Here is a 19,742-nt window from a genome sequence, read left to right as displayed (position 1 = left end):
GCGGCATATATTTCCAGTAATACGTATTCAAGAATATGAGAGTGGAACGGAGGAAGGGTGGCGAAATTTGTACAGCCTACAGGCAGCAAAACCATAAATACACAGTAGCGGAGGACGCTCGAGCACTTCCAGTACTTTGAGGCACGGGGGCGGCAAAATGCTGTTTGCCCCGGACGGCTGAATCATGTTTGTCCCGGGTGGCAAAAATCCTAGCTACGGCCCTGTCAGAAGCACCTCAGAACTGATTCAGAAATCAAAATTCCTCATGTAAAGCTTAAGACGAGCGTCCACGGGCCTGAAACACTTTCGAAATGTCCCAGATCGATCATATTGATGAACGAAACAAAAAAGCAAGATAAAAAGTTAAAAGAAAAAAAACTATGAAAATTGCATTTTATTGGAGCTTCATATTATTTTAATTAATCATATTCCCATAGACATTAATGTGATGCATCAAATTTTAAAAATAAATTGAAGCACTGAACTAAAAACTTATGACGAGTCGAGAGTGAAAAGTGATCTTCCCCTTTTTCAGAAATAAATTAAAAATATAACAACCCCTTATATAAGGATAAGATTTTATATTTCCCCTTTATTGGATCATGTAGATTACCTGAAGACGCATTAAATGGTCATGATGCTTAAATTTATTTAGTTATTAATATTTTAAGAGAATTCGATCCGGCAAAACACATGTTAAGTATAGGGAAAAGAGCGGTTTGTTTGGGCTTACTTGTCAGCCCATAGGGTTGCCACAACGGCTTCAATTTTCGTTCCTGATGTCACCTCCTGTTATTCTTTCCTCCATGGAAATGGAGCATCTGGTGACGTAGTAGAATCGATGAGGTAAGTCATTCTATAAGTAATGCACACTGCCGATATGGGAAGAAAAAGAGAAGAATCCGGAATCTTCTTTTATGATCAGTGGGCTGTACTGGAAAGTTTTTTTACTACCAGAAAACCCATGGCTATGACGATCGCACTCTCAGGTGGTTGCTTAGGTGCAAGTCACCCATAAGAAAATCAGTATGACGCCTCAATGACAGCCTCTATCAATACGCCTCATGACAGCGCTTTACGTAGGGCTTGATTGACTAACTGCTTCTGGAGGAGTCAAATGCGTCGTGAACCGCGCATTTTGCCTATGTTCTCTTCACTCTTGTGTTTTCTTTCCCTTCCCCTCAAACCGGAGCATGCAGACGACAGAGCTGATGATAAGGCCATATACTATACTATAATATAGCCGCCCTGATCTGATGCGCCACGCTAGGAAAACACACACGCGTAGCGTAATTATGTGACACGTTTCTGCCGGCGCGAAATGGTCTAATTCGGTTCACGTGGCGAAAGAAACCTATTTCTAGGTAAACCCGGCTTACGCCGTCGTGGCAACTGGATGCTTCCTCAAGTAATATAAGCTCAATGCCGGATGTATAAGCTCGATGCACTGAGCTAGCTCAGTGGCTCGATGAGGCCATCATGTTTTGACTTAAAAATTCGGACGGCTTTGATTACAGTGGTTAAAAACATTTTACATACAGAATTTGCTGTCATCTATGGTTCGGAAATAGTACTAGTTGATAGTTTTTGTTGGGTTTTTGAATAATACCGTGCCTACTGTCTCTGTCTGGGATTTATCAGTGAAGTTCTCTAATTATTACATAGATAGCAGCAAAAGCCATCATGGACTTCATATTGCTTTAGCAGGTAGCTGACCATATAAAGTTCAAATATTTGGTTTCTATTATTTTGGGCTGGAATTTTTTTAAGGAACTGTGGCAACTCTGCCCTCAAGCTCAAATGAAAACAAACATGGCCCGAAAAACATGTGCTTTTGAGGACTTGGGTTAGGTCTCGGCGTGTTAACTGTGTCGTGGGTGTGATGCAGTGAGCAACATGTGCTGTGATGACATGTTACAGTGACAACATGCTTCTGCGACGCCTATCGTGTCAAAATCCCATGGCATCCTCAACAAAAATCGCTGTGCTATACGGCATCCGTGGGAATCCAAGAGTGTTCAAGACCAATGGTGGTAAGCAATCTCGAAAAGAAATGATACACCAATTTTATTTCATTAATTTTGTCATCCATATATGAGTATCGCATACAATTCTACTACTCTGGTAACTTTATATCACAAATGTAAAATGGGTGGAGCTCTTTACACAGGATCCCAGGATGATACTTCAGGAAAGCATAGGACCCCCTATCTCCATGGTACCTATAGAAATATTGGGTTTGAGCCCTCCCAATATGTCCAATAACTCTATGCCTACGCGAGAGGAGTGAATAATTGTGTTTCCCTGAGATGGTCCCGTATTTTTATGGGACAGAAGTTTTTTACTATATTATAATGATCTTAAAGGGATGAATTTTACATATCTCTAATACTTAATTTTTTCTTTTTTTTAATTTTCAAAAAAGTACATTAAAAACAACTTGCATGCACGGTAAAATGACATGCTATCAATGTAACCTTACAATATTGAGGTTAAAATGGAAAAAACAGATCATTTCATAAAACGAACTAAAATATTTCAGATCCATACATAAATATTTAATTTATAAAAGAGAGAAAAATATCTTTTTCAATTTTTGAAAATTTAAATTTTAAATAAGAACGATTCAATGAAATTTCAATCTTTTAGTCCATTTTGTGAAATAAACTGTTTTCTTCATTTTAATTTCAATATTGTATGGTTACATTGATGTCATGTCATTTTATTGTGCACGCAAGCGGTTTTTATTGTATTTGTTTAAAACATTTTAAAAAATTGAGTATTAGAGATACGTAAAATTTTTTATACTGACATAGAGTAGCATATTTAATCAAAAATATGTGAAAAAAATTTCTAATAAATCAATTGTTATATAAATAGTTTTTTTTAATGATATTTTATTTTTTCTCCATCTTGAAGGGTATGGTTAGGTAAAGGTTAAATTCCACTGAGGAATGTGTGCAAGATACATGTACAGTTAAGTAGTAGTATGGTATGGCCATGATGAAATGAAAAAAATTATAATTTTAATTGTTTTCCTCCTTTTTTTTGATGGTCTAATGAGAATTTTGAAATAAAAACCCAACATTTTTGCCATTTCTTGTTTGATATTGATGAAATAGGCTATTAATTTATCAGTGGCTATTTGGCATCCACATTGGGTGGGACCTCCCATTGTAGTTTTCAATCATGATACCTACCACTCAACCTAATTCAAGCTCGTATCAATTTATAATCACAAGCTCGTAGATCATATCAGATGACGTTGCGAGGCACATTTAGCTAGTAAACCTGGAGTTGAGGATGTACAAGCAAATGTCAGAAATTATCTGCACTTTATATTATTAACTGATAGAAGGAATTGTGACTAATCTGCAGAGAACATGCCACATTGTCGATGGTAACTTGCCAGTTGGGCAGTAGGTATCCTTTATGAGTTCACAGAATCTCCCAAACCTATTAAAAATTATGATGTGGTACGTCACAGAAAAATAAGGCTGATGCAGAACAGTGTTGGGAAGGATTTTCAGGAAAGAGGGAAGTGTAGGAAACACTATTATGCAGGGCTTGATAAATTGTGATTAATGAATTGAAGTCTATGAACTACGCAAAATTTTCTGATTTCATGACTGTTTTTTATAATAGGATTGGGTCATCAAGTTCCAGGAAAGTCAAAAAATTTTTATTTAGGACCGTTTTCCTTGAGTAAAAAACATGTTTGGCTCCTAAGAAACTTGGCAGGCACCTAATTTTTTTTTGATTTGTCAACACCTGCTATTATGGAAATTTTTACCTCATAAACTTTTCAGTCAGCTGAGGGCTTGTCGCAGGACAATATAAAACATGCTGGTTAAGGTGCTAAATCTTCTCATCCAGTGTTAGAGGTTGACCGTTGTTCTGCTCCCTTGCTATGCAACACTCTTATCTACGACTTTAACTTATTAATCCCCCCACTGATACACACTTCTCCATGGTAGAGCAGTGTTGTCACTCTGTTTTTCTCACCACATTTTTGGCATATCTAAATTGTTTTTCTTTTATTCTCATTGGCCAAAAAATTCTCTTTTCAAGACAAATTTGTCTCTCTTCTGTTTTATTCACTATATTCTCCCATATTACCAACATTTCATTCCCATGAGATATAGAAAGTCCATTGATTTAAGTCAAATAATTAAATGAAAATCATAAGCCAATGAAACTATTTCATCATCGTTGTCTTATTATCATTGTCTTTATTTCCAGATTGTTCCGGTATCTGTGATAATGTAAAATATTCATTGATGAAACCAATCTGTGTGAGAAATTTTTTCTATACCTCAGCTGTTTATGCTTATGAGGATTTACTTAAAGGTATTAATTTTAAAGTTCAATTTTTTTCATTTTCTTGTGATACATTACACTAATAACACGATTTTTGTTCCTGGGGAAACAAGCCTCATTTCCTAATGACTTACAACTAAAAAGAGCAGAAAATAGCAATTTTATACCTTGTTTTTGCAATCGGGAGAGTAAATTTTTGTTACCTTGGAGGTTAAATATCTGAAAAGAGCTGGATCACGTGAGTTGTAAGGCGGTATTTCAAAAATATTATGTCATTAATGGCAGTTTTTTTCCTAGAGATGTCAGTTATTGATCTCAGAAATCATGGATGTACAGGGTGACCATATGTAATTATGACTAATGTAGGACATACAGCCAATCAATCAACAAAAGGTCAAATCGCTTTCCTTTACCAAAACTAAAGTTGGTTCAAATAAAAAATAGCTGATTTGGAACAAAAACTACAGATACATATCCAAGGGTAAAATCGCAGTCACAGCCTCTTCTTATTCAGCATTGTGTCACGCAATGTTAATTTATTTTTAATTTGATTACTTCAGATAACTGATCTCTGAAAAGTACTAATGCCACTATTTATACATAAAAATTTATCATGTTAAATAATTTATCATAGCCTTAGATGAGTAAGTAGAAGCTATATAACACCTACATGTTCCTTACATTTTCTGTGACAATGATTAAATGAGGGTATTCATCTGACTACAGTAAAGAATGTGCAATACAAGAGAGTTCCTAAAACCTTAAAGACAAAAATAAAGAAGCTTGGGATATCTTTGCTTGCATTCTTAATAGATTTCTAGGTCAATCCCAGGGCTAAAAACCATCTTGAGCATGTGGAAAAACATAAAATGTGTACAAAATTTGAATGCCCAATGCAGGGCTCGGCATGGGTCACTTTTTTAGAAGCTGGTCACTTTTATTACGTATTTTCGGGCCCAGATCACTTTTTTCCATTTTTTTAGCGAATAGAAAATGCAACCTCTGTCTCTCGTGCTTTTCTGGTAGCTACATTTTTCTTTTCTTCTTGGAAGATTATGGGTTCAAGGTCACCTATTTTTTTTCCTCTCTTCATACAGCTAAAGCAACATCCCCTATCAGAGTTGCCAGATTGGCAGTTTTCCCGCCAAATTTGGCTGGTTGGAAAATGGTTCAGCAGGAAATTTTTGTCTGGCGGTTTGTGGTTTTTCCAAGTTTGTGTTCATGGCAAATTTCGCCCTATTTTTCTTTCTTTTTCTTTGCTTGTGAGCAAAGACGTTTTACTTTTTCACTTCAGTCCCCACCTCATTTTTTTTTTTTAACAAGGCGGAAGTGGGGGGCATCTCACCCACCAATGAAAAGTCAGAACATTCAACCACAATGTGTTTGCCTCGCCTCCCCCAAAACACAGTGTGTACACCTCCACTATTTCCAAACAGCTGTAGGTTAGTGTTTCCCACCTGTAGCATGTGGCCAATATCACCCCTCCTCCGTGAGTTGATTTAATGGTCCGGGGGAGAGGGGCAACAGAAGCTATAAACAGGGATGGGATTGCTGTGCCATTAGCAATTTCCTGCTACATACTGCGCCATAACGTTGATTTTCCGAGAAAATTTGGTGCTTCTGCGCCAATCAGGGTTCTCTGAAATTTCCCTCTTCAAGCCGCTGTGGTGGTCGAGTGGTTATAGTGCCGGACTCGTGATGCGAGGATCCGGGTTCGAACCCCACAGTGGTGGTCGGCTGAAGTTGGTTTTCTGTGGTTCCCAACTTCAAGGCGCAAATGCGAGCCGATCTCCCCGTTAAAAAGTCTCGCCACAGAGAGCAACAGTCCTACAACGGTAAATCATTCAACCATAACACTTCACTCATAGTTAGTAAAACTGGGGACAGATGACAGCACTACACATAACAAGCATTACACAGAAACAAACTATACGTCAGGTTGCACTACACGTACACGCACATTCCCGCATTTACCGATTCGTTGGGGGGTTCCGCGGGGGGGTGCATGTGGGGTGTAGCAGCAGTAGTAGGTAGGGGCTCGGGGATCCATGATGTTCTTAAGTCAGCCACCTCGTTGGGCAATTTGCCTGTTGTGGCGTTGTATTTGTATTTGTATTGTATTGTAACTTTAGCTTTCGATGACGTCATTTAAGGCATGCTGTGACGTCAACCTCGGCGTTGCTACTGTAACTTATAGAACACCTTTGTGTGTGTTCCAGTTCTTTTTTGTAGAATTCATCAAGATGCCGGTTCTGCCAAGGTTTCCTGCATTTGGATGTAAACATGGTGCATCCATATTTCAGATTCCGAAAATCAGCGTCGTCTCCGATTGATTAAAAAACCGAATTTCGAGCTAAAGAAAGTTCTGGTTTTTTAACCAATCGGAGAGGACGCGGGTTTTCGGAATCTTGAAATACGGACGCACTGTTTGCACCATCGAGCTGGAGGGAGTATGACATCAGCAGTCTTTGCCTTGGCAGTGCTGAGAACGTCGTCCCCAACATCATTTGTCTGAAGATCACGTGACATGGTGAAAACACATACAATCCGCGTTATCTTCTTATGGTATAAATAGTAGTTTAAAACAATAAATGAAAGAAATAATTTCAGCATCGATGAGATAATTCCAAAATTAATGAAATAATTTCAGTATTAATGGAAGATAATTCCAGCTTTACTAAAATTCCAAAATTAATGAAAGTGCTAATTTTAGCATTAACGAAAGACAATTCCAGAATTAATGAAGGAAAAATTCTAGAATTAATAAAATAGATAATTTCAGTTCCAAAATAAATGAAAGAGGTAATTCAACACTGATGAAAAAAAGAATTCCAGAATTAATGAAAGAAAAATTCTAATTTTAATGAAAGATGAATGACAATGCTGAATTATCTTGCATCAATTCAGCATTGATGAAAGAGAATTCAACATTGATGAAAGAAAGAATTCCATAATTAATGAAAGAAAAATTCTAGTTTAATGAAAGAAAAATTCTAGTTTAATGAAAGAGATAATTTTAGTTCCAAAATAAATGAAAGCGATGATTCCAGCATTAATAAAAGAAATAATTTCAGCATTAATGAAGAAAAATTCCAGAATTAATGAAAGAGATAATTCAGCATTGATTCAGAAGTAAGGAGTGGAGTCATTCTCAAAATGCTAAAGATATTGATTTTTATGACAATCTTCTGAAAGCTGTTTGCAGCTCGCATCAGAAGGGTACCAAGACAGAATTCAGCACCAAAAACTTTTGATAAGGAAGTTTCACGACCAGATGAGAATCAAAGACTAAAAGCAGAAGAATGGGAGTTGGAAATTATGCTGAACACTGCAGGAAAAATGATAGAAATAGGGATAAATAGAAAACACTTTGTAGACATTGGAAGTGGGCAAGTTCGCCTGAAAACACTGAAAGAAAAAATGTGTAGGGTTTTTGAGAAATTACAGGAAAACAGCATCATGAATCAACAGAAACAGAGTCAGCAAAATGTCATGAAGTTTTTTTTTAATGTATGCTTATTTGTTTGATTTGTAAACTTTTACTTTTTTTTTACGCCCAGCTTGGATTATGACTAATTTTTAGGTTCTTAGAAGTGGATGTAAGTTTTATCAAACATCAAGAGAGTTAAATGAATCAACAAGAGTTACATGAAAACTTGACCCAAAATCACGACCAATTTCCGTAACACAAAAACGTCACTGACTTATGTTACATAAAATCATCACTAATTTCGGTTGCTTAGAAAACAGGCCGTTTTCGAGTTTGTGATTTTATATTATAGAGTAAATTTGTATGTGGGTCAATAAGAAAAAAAAAGGGGATTGTTGTCATTCATGTAGGTCTTAAGAAAATATTCTTGATGTTAAACAGGAGATGCCTAATAAGTATTGAAAACATCTGTTGTGCTGAGAATTTCAAGCTTTGTTACTTTTGGAATGCGTAACATAGATACAATAAACTTTTCTTAACAAAATCAATGTATTTCTACAACTCTGTCTTGAAAATGCTGCATTTTTTAAAGATGGTTAAGCAGCGAAGTATTTCTACCACTTTGTCTTGAAAACTACACATTTCTAAAGATTGTTTAGTAGCGATAGTCTAAATTGAAACACCTTAAATCATGAAATATTTTTTGTAAATCATGTCTGAAGAATTCATCACAAGATTCTAATTTTATTGTTGAATGTATTGTCAATTTGAGATGTAGAATTGGAAATGTCCCTCAGCAAATACATTAGAAGAAAAAATAGCGAATCCCGATCACGCGTGCTCTCTAGAAAAATTCAGGCTGCACCATTTTCTACAGCAAACAGTGAATATTGGACTTGAATTATTTGCTGCTCTTGCTTCTTTTAATTGTGCGTGCTGTAATGACTCAGACGAGTTGAAAAAACACATCTGAACAGATTATACAGATTTAGGTATCATATGTAAATAAAATTCATACTAGGTAAAAGAAAATTTGATTGTATTTTGTGTGCTGCCACACATTCATAGCACATAACATGAATAAAAAAATCCACTAGTGTGTGTGTGGATGGAAAAAAATTCTCTCCTTCAAACTTTGTGTTATTTTTTTTGTTTTGTTTCTTTAAATGTGAAAACTTTCTACTGTTTTGAAATTTTTCCTGCTTAAATTAATTTTGAGATGAGTTGTGGAAAGCAGCACGAGGAAAGGCATTACAACTGCTGCCTATAGTTGGCGTAATGTAATTCTCTCTCTCGCATAGCTGTTGATAAATTTGCTATGTTATTCAAAACTTTCCTGTTTAACGAAATGGTTAGTTTGATTTAATTATTTATGTAAAAATAATCACTTTATAAGAGTTCCATTGAAATGCAAAGTTTAGTGAAAACGGTTCATACGATTGCAGATTGTCAAAATTTGGACACTTTTTACAGCTATTTAGGTCACTATTTGGTCACTTTTTTAAACATTTTGGTCACTATTTTCACTGGTTTTGAGGCCATGAGTCGTGCTGAGCCCTGCCAATGTCTCTCCCAGGAGCACATCCCATCCTCCATTCTCATCTTCACAAATTCAAAGAAGGCATGGGTGCTTTTTGAAAAGAGCACCTTCACAGAGGAATTCTTGACTTAGAGCATCTTTATCGGGGAAACACATCGAAAATATCAGAGATTACTTTTGGGGGCTAAAGCGAAAAACGTTGAACTGAAAATGAAGTGGTACATAAAAATAAATATGGAGAAAGTCCTATCATTTTTGAAATGTTATTTTCAGTGAAACATCCATATGCGTGACATATTCTGAAAGTTATTTGCAGTTTTTAAAATGACTATCAGGGTGAATTTTTTTTGACAATTTCAGAATTCCAACCACTCGATCAGCCGTAAATGACCAATTCACAAATATCTATCCCCTTGCCACAAAAGCAAAGTTTGAGGAGAATAATCGCTATTTTCATAATTATTCATACTAAAAAAACATAAAAATGACTCAAGATTCCTCAAAAGACTGGTTATATTTAGAGATGACTTTAGGAAGAAAAGTAATCTCTGCTTCCACAGGGACTCGAACCGTGGTCCCTTGTTTGCTAGACGGCTGCTCTACCCCCAAGCTATAAAAACAAATAAAATATTTCTTCCTTGGAGCGTACATATATATATGTTGAATGGGTTGTCCGGCAAACAGGAGAGCAGGGTTCAAGTTCCCATGGAGGCAGAGATGAATTTTCTTTCTAAAATCATCATCTCTAAATATATCTTTCTCGGAATCTTGTATTAACAAGTAGAGAGGATGTCTTCCTCTACATATATGTCGCCATCTGGTGGCCTATGTCATTCACAAGGTCATCTTTCTCTACATAGATAACTTCTACCTATAAGAACAAATAAAATGTTTTTTTCTTGTTACATAGTGTTAACAATAAAATAAGACAGTGATTATTATATAACTTATAATAATCATGAGATCCCAATGACCTTTTGTGTTATATAGCCTACCTATTTTTCATTGTTTCTTGTTTTATTGATAATCATATGATTTAATTGTTTTCTAGTTCTTGAAACATACAAAGACCTTCTCCATGGTGATCAGTATGAGTCGCAGCAAATTCGAAATATCTCTTCATTGAGTCATAATCATGACCGAGCGATGCAAGACTCTTCCTTCAGCGAGAAATGCAGAACTATATCACTGCCTTACATAAACAATAATTTACCTTTAACTAATTCATCTCGGACGTTTGATCTAACAAATTTCTCATCATTAGATTCTATACATAGTGTTTCCGATTTAGAAATTACTTACTTGAAAAGAACTAAACATCCCCATAAGCTTTTTGGAATTTTACCTGAGTCATGCGATCCATTATTAGATGATCATGAGAATGTCCGACCGGTGAAAAAAAGTGAATCTAACGACTTAAATAAATTCATGGCATCGTATGACCCATCAAGCCTGAATGAAAATTTATACGGTTCTGTGTCTCGAGAAGAAGCTGATGTTAAAGTAAGAACTGATGACAATTCCACGAAACCTGTTTCTTCGAACATCAGAAGTTCATTAGCAGATAAAAAGGGAAAGAAAAAGAAGTCTTCTAAAAAGTGTGAGGTGACAGAAAAAGCCGAAAAAAAAAGCTATTTCCATCGAAGCTTAAAATCTTACATACAAATATGTGGAAGCGCAGATATGGTAAGTGGAAAAATGGCTACCCTATGCATAATTTTTCATTAACATTCGAATGACTGGAATTTCGAAGTGCTAAGAACGACGGTAGCTGTCATTTTGACTGCTATAGGAAAAAACTGATATAAATATTTCTTTCGTTTATTTTCTTCAAACAGTATCTATTCAGTCTATTTAACTTTTGCAATAAACCTTTCCTCATGCTCCAATTTTTTTTTTTAATTTTGGCAAAAGGCTCTTGTTATGATAAAGGGATGACCACTCAAATGGAAGACCTTGTTCTGTTACTTTAGAAAGAGGTTTGACTTATGAGTAGAATTTTACTTATTCTATTTACTTTTTAGTAGAGCAATAAAATTTCATATTTCTATCAGAAATTTTCTTTGTCCTTGGTTCCAATTTTTTGTGCATGGTATCTCCCAAAGCAGAATATGCCGAAATCTGTGTTGTATGTTGTAAAACAATCAGTGCTACTACAGAAAAATCTGGAAGAATATAAGGAAAAAGTGTAGAAAACGTTATTATGGGAATTTTTACTGCAGAACATTTCCAGTCAGCCGAGGGTTCATTGCAGAACAATGCAATACATTCTTTGGGGATGCTACTTAAGACCTAGATTTTCTCTGGTTACCAGCTGTATAATATTTTTTTTTGCTCAGTTGAAAGACTGATATGTTGTCAAATAATGGCTCCCCCACATTGTCCATCAAGACTCCTAGACTGGGATCTTTAGTGGATCCCCGTGGACCCTCTATAGGGAATTTATAGTGAGAAGAAACAACAAATTATAAGAATTGTCTCTGCTCTGGGCTGGATCCCTGTGTATAGATAAAATTGTGATAAATTTAGATTCCTTTTTGACGTGTGACGTTGTAACAGTGAATACAATGCAGAGTAAAAATGTAAAGATCCATAGAAATGGTAAATGAATTGAAAAATGTACGATAACAGGCTTTTTCAAAAGTATACAAACTGGATGCTGAAGAAAACTAAGCACTGTGATTTTCCTTAATATTAATGTTCGCATAAGACTTTTTATTTCAGCATTTTTTGCAATCATATTAGTTAAATATCTCTATAGCTGTCAAAATGGCCACTACCATCATTCTAGGTGCCTACCAGTCTAAGAGAGAAATCTAGAACACTTACATTTTAAGAATTTAAGAGCTTCAACAAGAGATGAGAAAAATCATGGAAGCTTCAACAACCTGAGATAAACTGTTTGGGTGTAATCGCATGTCAAAGTAGTTTTGCAGTCAAAAAGATCGCTTCCAAATAAGGAACAACTTCAAACTATCTTTATTCATGTGCTTTGTTATCCTAGCTGTCCAACCAAAATTTAAATTTGACCACAAATTCCAGATCTGAAAAGGGTACCCTTCACAAAATACAGATTAACGAAACCATAAATATTTATAAATAAATGTATATGCATAAATTTCATTTTTTTAAGATTTGACTAGTTTATATTGCTTTCCAAAAGGTTTATGACAATTTTCACAAATATGACGCTGCAAAGAAAGTCTGGACAAACTCCCTTTATCCTTATTTTTATAACCAGAAATAACTATTTAAAGAATGTTAATGTTCAGTGGAGGCAATTAAATAGACAGTGAAGCCTGGATATAACTAGCATTTACCTTTTTTTCCAAGGTTTTTGTCAATCCTAGGAATTGAAGATTTGAAGGAATTCATTCAATCAATATGATGTGCATACTTGTGTAAGGCCGAGTTTTTTTGGTAAAAAATTTGTTCCTATATGGGGGGAGCGCAATTTTTTAATAAAGAGAAATATTCATCCTGAGTTTTACCAAAAAAGAAATGCCCCCTCACAAGGGGGAGGCTGACAGGGCTCAAGCCCTGGGTCGTGGGATGATTGTAATTTTTTGTGCTATAAATTAAATACAGAGGGGGCTCATGAAAAGTCTTGTCTGACCTGCCAAATGTCCCAGCCTGGGGTTCCTGCTCCAGGAATATGTGGATCATGCCCTTTCTCTATAGAAGTGCACATTAATTCCAGCCCTCGAAGCGTATTCCACCAGAACCCTGACAACACAGCCATCTTTGCATTATCATTGAATTTTCTGGTCAAACAATGCACTGACCTCCTACAAGCTAGGCACTATCTATGACAATTGCAATGCCAGGTCATCTGAAGACTCTCATGCAACAAGAGAGTCCATTGGTAATGAAACTGTATATGTATTAGCTAGGGCTTGTGTGACAAATCAGAAAAAGTGAAGCAGCAGCCAAATTTCTTAAGGATGATTTTTATCTTTAAAAAAAATGGTCTTAAATAAAGTTTTTTCTGTAAATTCTCAATATATGGTATACAGCCATCTAGCGACCATTTTTTTATTGCCAGACCAGATTTTCTGCTATTTGCTAGGGTTACTTTCAAAACAATAGAAGCACTCAACAACATTTGAAAATGTGTCGGCGAGGATGGTGTTGGCAACACATTTCTGTTTTGGCATTGTCTAAAACTTGGCAACAAAATAAGGTATACTGCGTATTGGGAATAATATAAAAGTATGCAGTTTTCTTTCTGTCTTTGCGGTTTTTGTATTTGTTGTCTTTTTTCCCAGTTTTCTGGAAAACACTGTTGCTGTGTTAATTCTCATATGGAACAAAATACGAATTGTATGTGTTAAATAAACTTTTTAAAACCCCCTCCTAAAGGTTTTTCTAGTTCCTCTTTAAAAGTCTGTATTTTAAATACTTCTTAAAGTGAAAGAAAATGCTTGAAAGAAAAGTTCAAAATATTGACAATGATTAGCTTCATTGCTGCTGTTTCCCGTTATTATTGCCATCAATGAACAATCGGATATATCAAGGAAAAAGAACTTGAAATTTGATCGACCGTTACTGTAACTACATCTGCTACTCTAGGTAGTTCTGGATCTCTCACATAGAAAGTGCTATTTTCTGTGGGTGGAATAAAAGTTATGCAAGTTATATATATCACTTAACTTGCATACTATTTACTTATTTATTTATTCAATATTGGTTGGCCGAGGCCTATACATACTATAACCATCATTATTAAACCATCTGCAAATCTGTGCACATTGAAGAGAAAAAATTAAAAATTAGTCACATCTTCCAATATTTTACATAAACAATAGAAAAGCTTGGACTAAGAAAACACTTTTCTTGGTTTGATTTAAACCAGTGTTTCTCGACTTTTCTGAATCCAAGGACCATTAAAATTTCTAAAATAGCCCAATGGATCACTAATTTACAGTATCTGGGCCTAATTTTTCATTTGAACTTATCTGAATATAATTAAGGTAAGTTACATACTATTGAATAGTTTTTATTTTCTGGAAATTAAATTTTCAAGTCTGCCTGCAAACCACCTCTCCGAGCTTCACAGACTACTTCTGGTTTGCGGACAATAGGTTGGGAAACACTGGTTTAAATTATGTTTCATTCTGGAAATCATGAGAATAAATCAACATTAGATTGCTTCCATGACAGACCCATCTTTAGTACATTTTTGACGTGCAGAAAAATTGGTAGAGAAAGCCTTGTTACCATACCCTAACAAATTAACTGAAATAAAGATGAAACGGCTAACAGACATTGTAATATTCTTTCAGAAAATATCACAGAGAATCACAGGACGTTCTCTTCTACTTGTGCCGCAAAAATCAGAAAAAAATGAGATGTCTAAAAGACAAAAGTTTATGGTTTGTGTTATTCACAGATTTTCTGTATTTGCAGTCTCTCCCCCCCCCCCCCCCCCGGAACATAACCCCAGCAAATACGAGGGACGACTGTACTCCAATTTAGTTATCACATACCAAAAATTTTATACACCCATGGTGATTTTACAGTCACCATAGCAACCTGGTGCCTGGGATTTGACAGGTCCTGGTATTACCTAATTATGCAGTGGCTTTAATTTTTTTTTTATGTGTGAGAGCTGGTTTTCCATTTGAAGAAGTCTCTGCAGAGAGCAGACAGGCCTTAATCACAATACTTATAGGATTTTTGTGGATAGGGGTATAGAGAGAGACATGATTTTGCCATCCCCACCACTGTAAAATTTAATGACTTCATAACAGTGTTTTTGCTCCCACTTAAAATTTGCACCTCCCTAAATTTTATCGCCTGGGGCAGTTGCTCATTTGTCCCCCTCCCCATTTTAGTTCCAGCCCTGTACTTATAGGAAGGTCGAGTAGTACTAACACCTAAGTTTCTTCTATATTATAAAATACTTTTACAGCTCAGTTCTACCAGATTACATTCCATACAAAATTTTATTGTTCTATAAAAACATCTCTTAAAACACATTTTTCTAAAATAAGAATATCAATTTTTTTTTACACTTTTTACAGTCATTACATTTTTAACAATTTTACTTGTGGAGGGTTGTATCGGACATAAAAAAATGTTCGAGAAGAAAATTACTTTTTGGTGTCGCAAACAACTTTTTATTAGGCAGAGTTATTTTTGAGGAATTTATAAAAGTACAAATTACAGATCTTAAACTAAGTTAATGCATGATAAGAAAGTGATATAAATGAGAAAAATTAAAAAATTATCAGGCTTTGAAAATTTTATAAATCATTGTGTATATATTGTTTACAATTTCTGTTAGTTGCATTTTTGTACTTTTGGTTGCTGTACTTTTGAAATATATGACATCCATATTCTTATGGGCATATTTTTTTCAGCCACCTCGTTGGGCATTTTGCCTGTTGTGGCATTGTATTTGTATTTTAAAGACAAATGCATTCTGTGTTTGCATTTTTTTGGTAAAACAAACATCACATTCATAAAAAAGATTGTTTCCTTCAAGATCGGCACAATTTTCATGAGCCCTGATATATATTGATGCTTGGCAAGCCCAACCTTCACAAATCCTACACACAGAGAGAAAGAATCCAGTCTTCTTCAAAGGTTTCACCACAGATGATGCAGTTGTCTCTTGGCCTCCTTGTTTTTCCTCGTCAGATTTATCTCTATTTTCAACAAGTCTTTGGATGTTCTGGTTTGTTCCCCCCCCCCCATCTTTTTCAGTCTTAGGTGTAGTTAGTTTTGATCGCTTGAACTGATTTATATACTTTTTTTCTCTCTCTCTTATTTAGACAATTTTCCCCTAGCAGTTTCTTCTTAGCTGCATAGATTCTTTCTTTTTCATCTTTCAAGTTCGACTTTGCATGGAGTCGAGGTTAAAATTTCACTTTTTTGCCCAATGACTTTGTCTTGATATGAATTTTGTTTATGAACTGCTAGGAAGGGATGATATCTCCTCTAAAATATTTTGAGATGCAATTGCTTTGGGGAAATCTTCAATAAGAGAGGAAGTTGCACTATCATTTTCCAAGACTGCTGGAACTTCCTCCATCTGCTCGTCTGCTACTGGTTTTGAAGGATGGGCAAGCTCAAAAGCCTTGGTAGATGTGGCAGGACCATTGTCTTCCATAGTTATTGTGGGCTTGCTACTATTTTGCGATTGCTCGGCCTTAGAAAGCAAAGGGGTGTAATCCAAATCATCAAAAACGTAGTACGTACAAATAGTGGAAAATGTACTATTGACATAGTTTTACCCATATTTTCCTTCAAACAAAAGAATATAATTCTTATCAACCTTAAAATTTGTCTGATACAACCCGCAACATCATGGAACAAAACATCAATTACCACATGCATATCATCAGTAAGTTTAAGGAGATTTAGTGCCTACAACTTAAAGGACAATAAATGTTGTTTTAAATAATAAACATTAAAACAACCTATACTCACTTTCAGGCAAGCTAGGGCAACCAGAAGTTATCTTCATTCATTCAAAATACTATTTAAAAAAACAACTGCCACATGCCGTGCCAACAACATTGTAGCTTGATTAAATATGGCGGCATCTGAGCTTTCTTCCTTCACCCAACACGCTGGTGTTTTGACAGATGGTCCCTTCTCCAGCAAATGTTAGAAACAATGCTTGTCCGATACTAGCAGCCGTCTGGTATTACCCGACCTTCCCCTACATGACATAAATTGATTGTTTGTCATTTTCACTTCAAAATAGGTCGATAGAAGACAGATGGCTTGAAATGTGTGTAACTCCAGCAACATAAATACTTTAAAGTTACACACATTCAGACTATACATTCTGGTATGTTCTAATCCATTTGAAATTTTCCAGAGGAATATTTACGATGTGCGTGTATGGTTAAGTTGTAGTGACCTGAATCATGAAATGCCACCCATCCTCTAGATATGGATTTGATTTCGCCACTGTAAAATTTGATGATGGTGTTTTTGTTCCCTCTTAAAATTTGCCTTCCCTTATTTCTGCACTTTTTTACCTTCCTGTTCCAGGGTTAATTTTATGAGCTATTGGGAACATACTTATCCAGTTTTTTGATGAACAGTTTTGCAGTCGAAAGAAGGGGGTCTTGTAAAGTTTTGAGTAAGAGTTAATTTGCGTTAAAATGTAAATTTTTTTTTTTAATTTATTCATTTTTTGGTTTTATTTTTCCAGGTAAAGAAAGCTCATGAAACTCTAGTCTACTACAGGTACAAAAATGGCATGTCAAAAACTAAATATGGACCTTTAGACATTGAAGTATACAATGAGTTATTAAATTGCTGGGCTGAAAAGGTAATTGTGATACACATTCATCTGTCATGTATTTAATTACCTCCTATAATGTCAATTTTTAAAAGTCTCTTTCAGCCATGGGCAGAGATGCAGAGGGGAGCATTGCATCAAAGGTGGAGCCGACTGATCCAGTGTATATGTGTATATATGAATTGCCATCATCATCATGCCCCCCCCCCCCCCAGACTTTTGAGTCTAGACATTGAAACTTTCTACGAAGTCTGTGGGCCACCAACTCATACTGAGGTGTTTGAAATGGCAAGATGGAAGCCAGATTTACAAGGGCTTTATGTAATATATAGTTATATATTGACAGATGAGCCAAAAGGCCCCGAGTTAAGCAGTGAGCCCAAACTAACTTATGGCGTTATTTGTTCTAAAATTATTTCTTTTACTAGTTATAATACCTAGCGCTGCCCGGGTTTTTAGCTAAGTATCTGCTAAGTATTTTGATTCTCCCCCCCCCCCGTGTGTGTGCGTGCATGCTTGTTTGTTTCTATGGGGATAATTCTTGATTGACCCTCAAAGTGATGCTGATGATGATTCTGATGTCTATTCAAAATGCCTCATTACTGGGAAGATTTAAAAATTATTTGGTAAAACGAATAGTTTTGTTCATACTTCTCTGATCCCGTAAATCAAAATTCAATCACCGACTGAGATGTGCACTTACGTTAAAGACTTTCATTCAGTACCTTTCAATAGATCAGCTGTAGATATATCGACTCTACCCAATACCTGTTCAGCCCGAACAACATAGGCAACTATAAAACAAATATATATTTATATGTATGTAATAAGTAATGGTTCAATATAATTCAGATTGCATATTAACACTTCTCATTATCATATTTTGCTAAAACTAATGTTATTTGAGATAGGAATGTAAAATTTTTTAAGACATGTTTTTCGTTTTATAGGGCATATTTAGTTTTTAAGAGCATAAATGAATTTTTTTATAGAGCATATTTTAGAAGTTTTTAGAGCTTAAAAATCCTATCTCTACTCATTATGATTGGTTTTAAAATCAAATGTTTTTCCCATTCTGAAAAAGGTTACAATTCATTACTTGTTTTAATAATTCTGAAATAACTCAGGTTCTGTAATGATTTATTTTGATAATTCTTAAATTATTTCCCTCAATATATCTTAAAATTACTTCTTTCCATAGCTCTTGAAATTATTTCTTTCAGTAATTTTGCAGTTGTTTTTTATCAATTATGAAATTATTTCTGGCACTAATTTAAAGATTATTTTTTTTATTGATTCTTAAGTTATTTTTTCTACTAATTCTGCAATTATTTGATTCAAAAATTATTCATGTGAGTAATTTGGAATAGTAATTCCATTAATTCAAAATTTTTATGAAATAATTAAACAGTTCTAAAATTATTTCTTTCATTAATTTCGAAACTATTTCTTTAAAAAAAATTCTGAATTGTTTTTCTTCATTGAGGTAGGCATTTTTTCAGTAATTCTGTAATTAGGTAGGCCTTTTGGATGTTGACATTTCTGCCCAAAAATATTTTAAATCGGGGACCCAGAAAAATTGTTTGGGCTTCGGGATCCCCCAACTTGTTCAGTGGCATGCTGTTTGTATCAAAATATTTTTTTATTCAGTCTTCTTTCAATCTTTTTAGACATTCATTTAAAAACTTTTGGCGGGCCATGCATTGAAGACCACTTGTGACAAGGACTTACAACATATTCTAAAATGTGGTCGTGTTAATTTTTGATCGAATACTCTATGCAGTCAAAGACACTGGATTTAAGAAAAACAAATTTTGCTATTTAGCGGGGGTCTTCAACCTTTCAGACAATTCAGGTCTAATTAGATTTTTTCATGAAGCCCACCAAATCATATCTTGGTACAGTAGAACATCAATTTTCCGAACAACTCGGTCAGTGGAACACCTTTTCAACCTAACTCATTTTCAGTTTTCTATAGTCAACGATGCTGAACACAGTTGGTATTTTCTTGGAACTTGAATTCTCTTACCTCCCAACTCGATAGCCTTGTTCTACTGTACAATAATCCACTTCCAAACAATTGTACATACCGTACCTGTGAGGTATAGATGTAAACAATGGTGGACCTGGGTACAGTGTATACAGTTACAAACAATTGACAAGCAAACAAACGCGTGAATAGGAGCAGA

The 19,742-nt window shown here is 35.1% G+C and overlaps 1 protein-coding gene across 2 annotated transcripts in view; it reads left to right on the top strand.

Moving 5' to 3' along the window:
- Nucleotides 1-1,798: 1,798 nt before the first annotated feature.
- The window catches only part of PolrMT (mitochondrial RNA polymerase), an 83,390-nt gene continuing 65,446 nt past the window's right edge, over nucleotides 1,799-19,742 (top strand). Inside the window, exons 1-4 of one of the 2 annotated variants that reach the window (XM_089255823.1) lie at nucleotides 1,799-2,030; nucleotides 4,243-4,350; nucleotides 10,342-10,976; nucleotides 17,464-17,583. In XM_089255823.1, the coding sequence (XP_089111949.1) occupies nucleotides 1,907-2,030; nucleotides 4,243-4,350; nucleotides 10,342-10,976; nucleotides 17,464-17,583 (987 nt within the window). In that variant the 5' untranslated portion in view covers nucleotides 1,799-1,906. Of the gene's footprint in view, nucleotides 2,034-4,242; nucleotides 4,351-10,341; nucleotides 10,977-17,463; nucleotides 17,584-19,742 lie in introns of both variants that reach the window. The other variant, XM_089255822.1, reaches the window with a different exon arrangement.

Source organism: Pholcus phalangioides, unplaced genomic scaffold, assembly GCF_987345545.1.
Source record: "Pholcus phalangioides strain wild (caught in Gottingen) unplaced genomic scaffold, Ppha-v1.0 ptg000172l_1, whole genome shotgun sequence".
Taxonomy (NCBI): Eukaryota; Metazoa; Arthropoda; class Arachnida; order Araneae; family Pholcidae; genus Pholcus; species Pholcus phalangioides.
The sequence above is the reverse complement of the archived record's forward strand: the minus strand, read 5'-3'. Positions and strand labels throughout refer to the sequence as shown.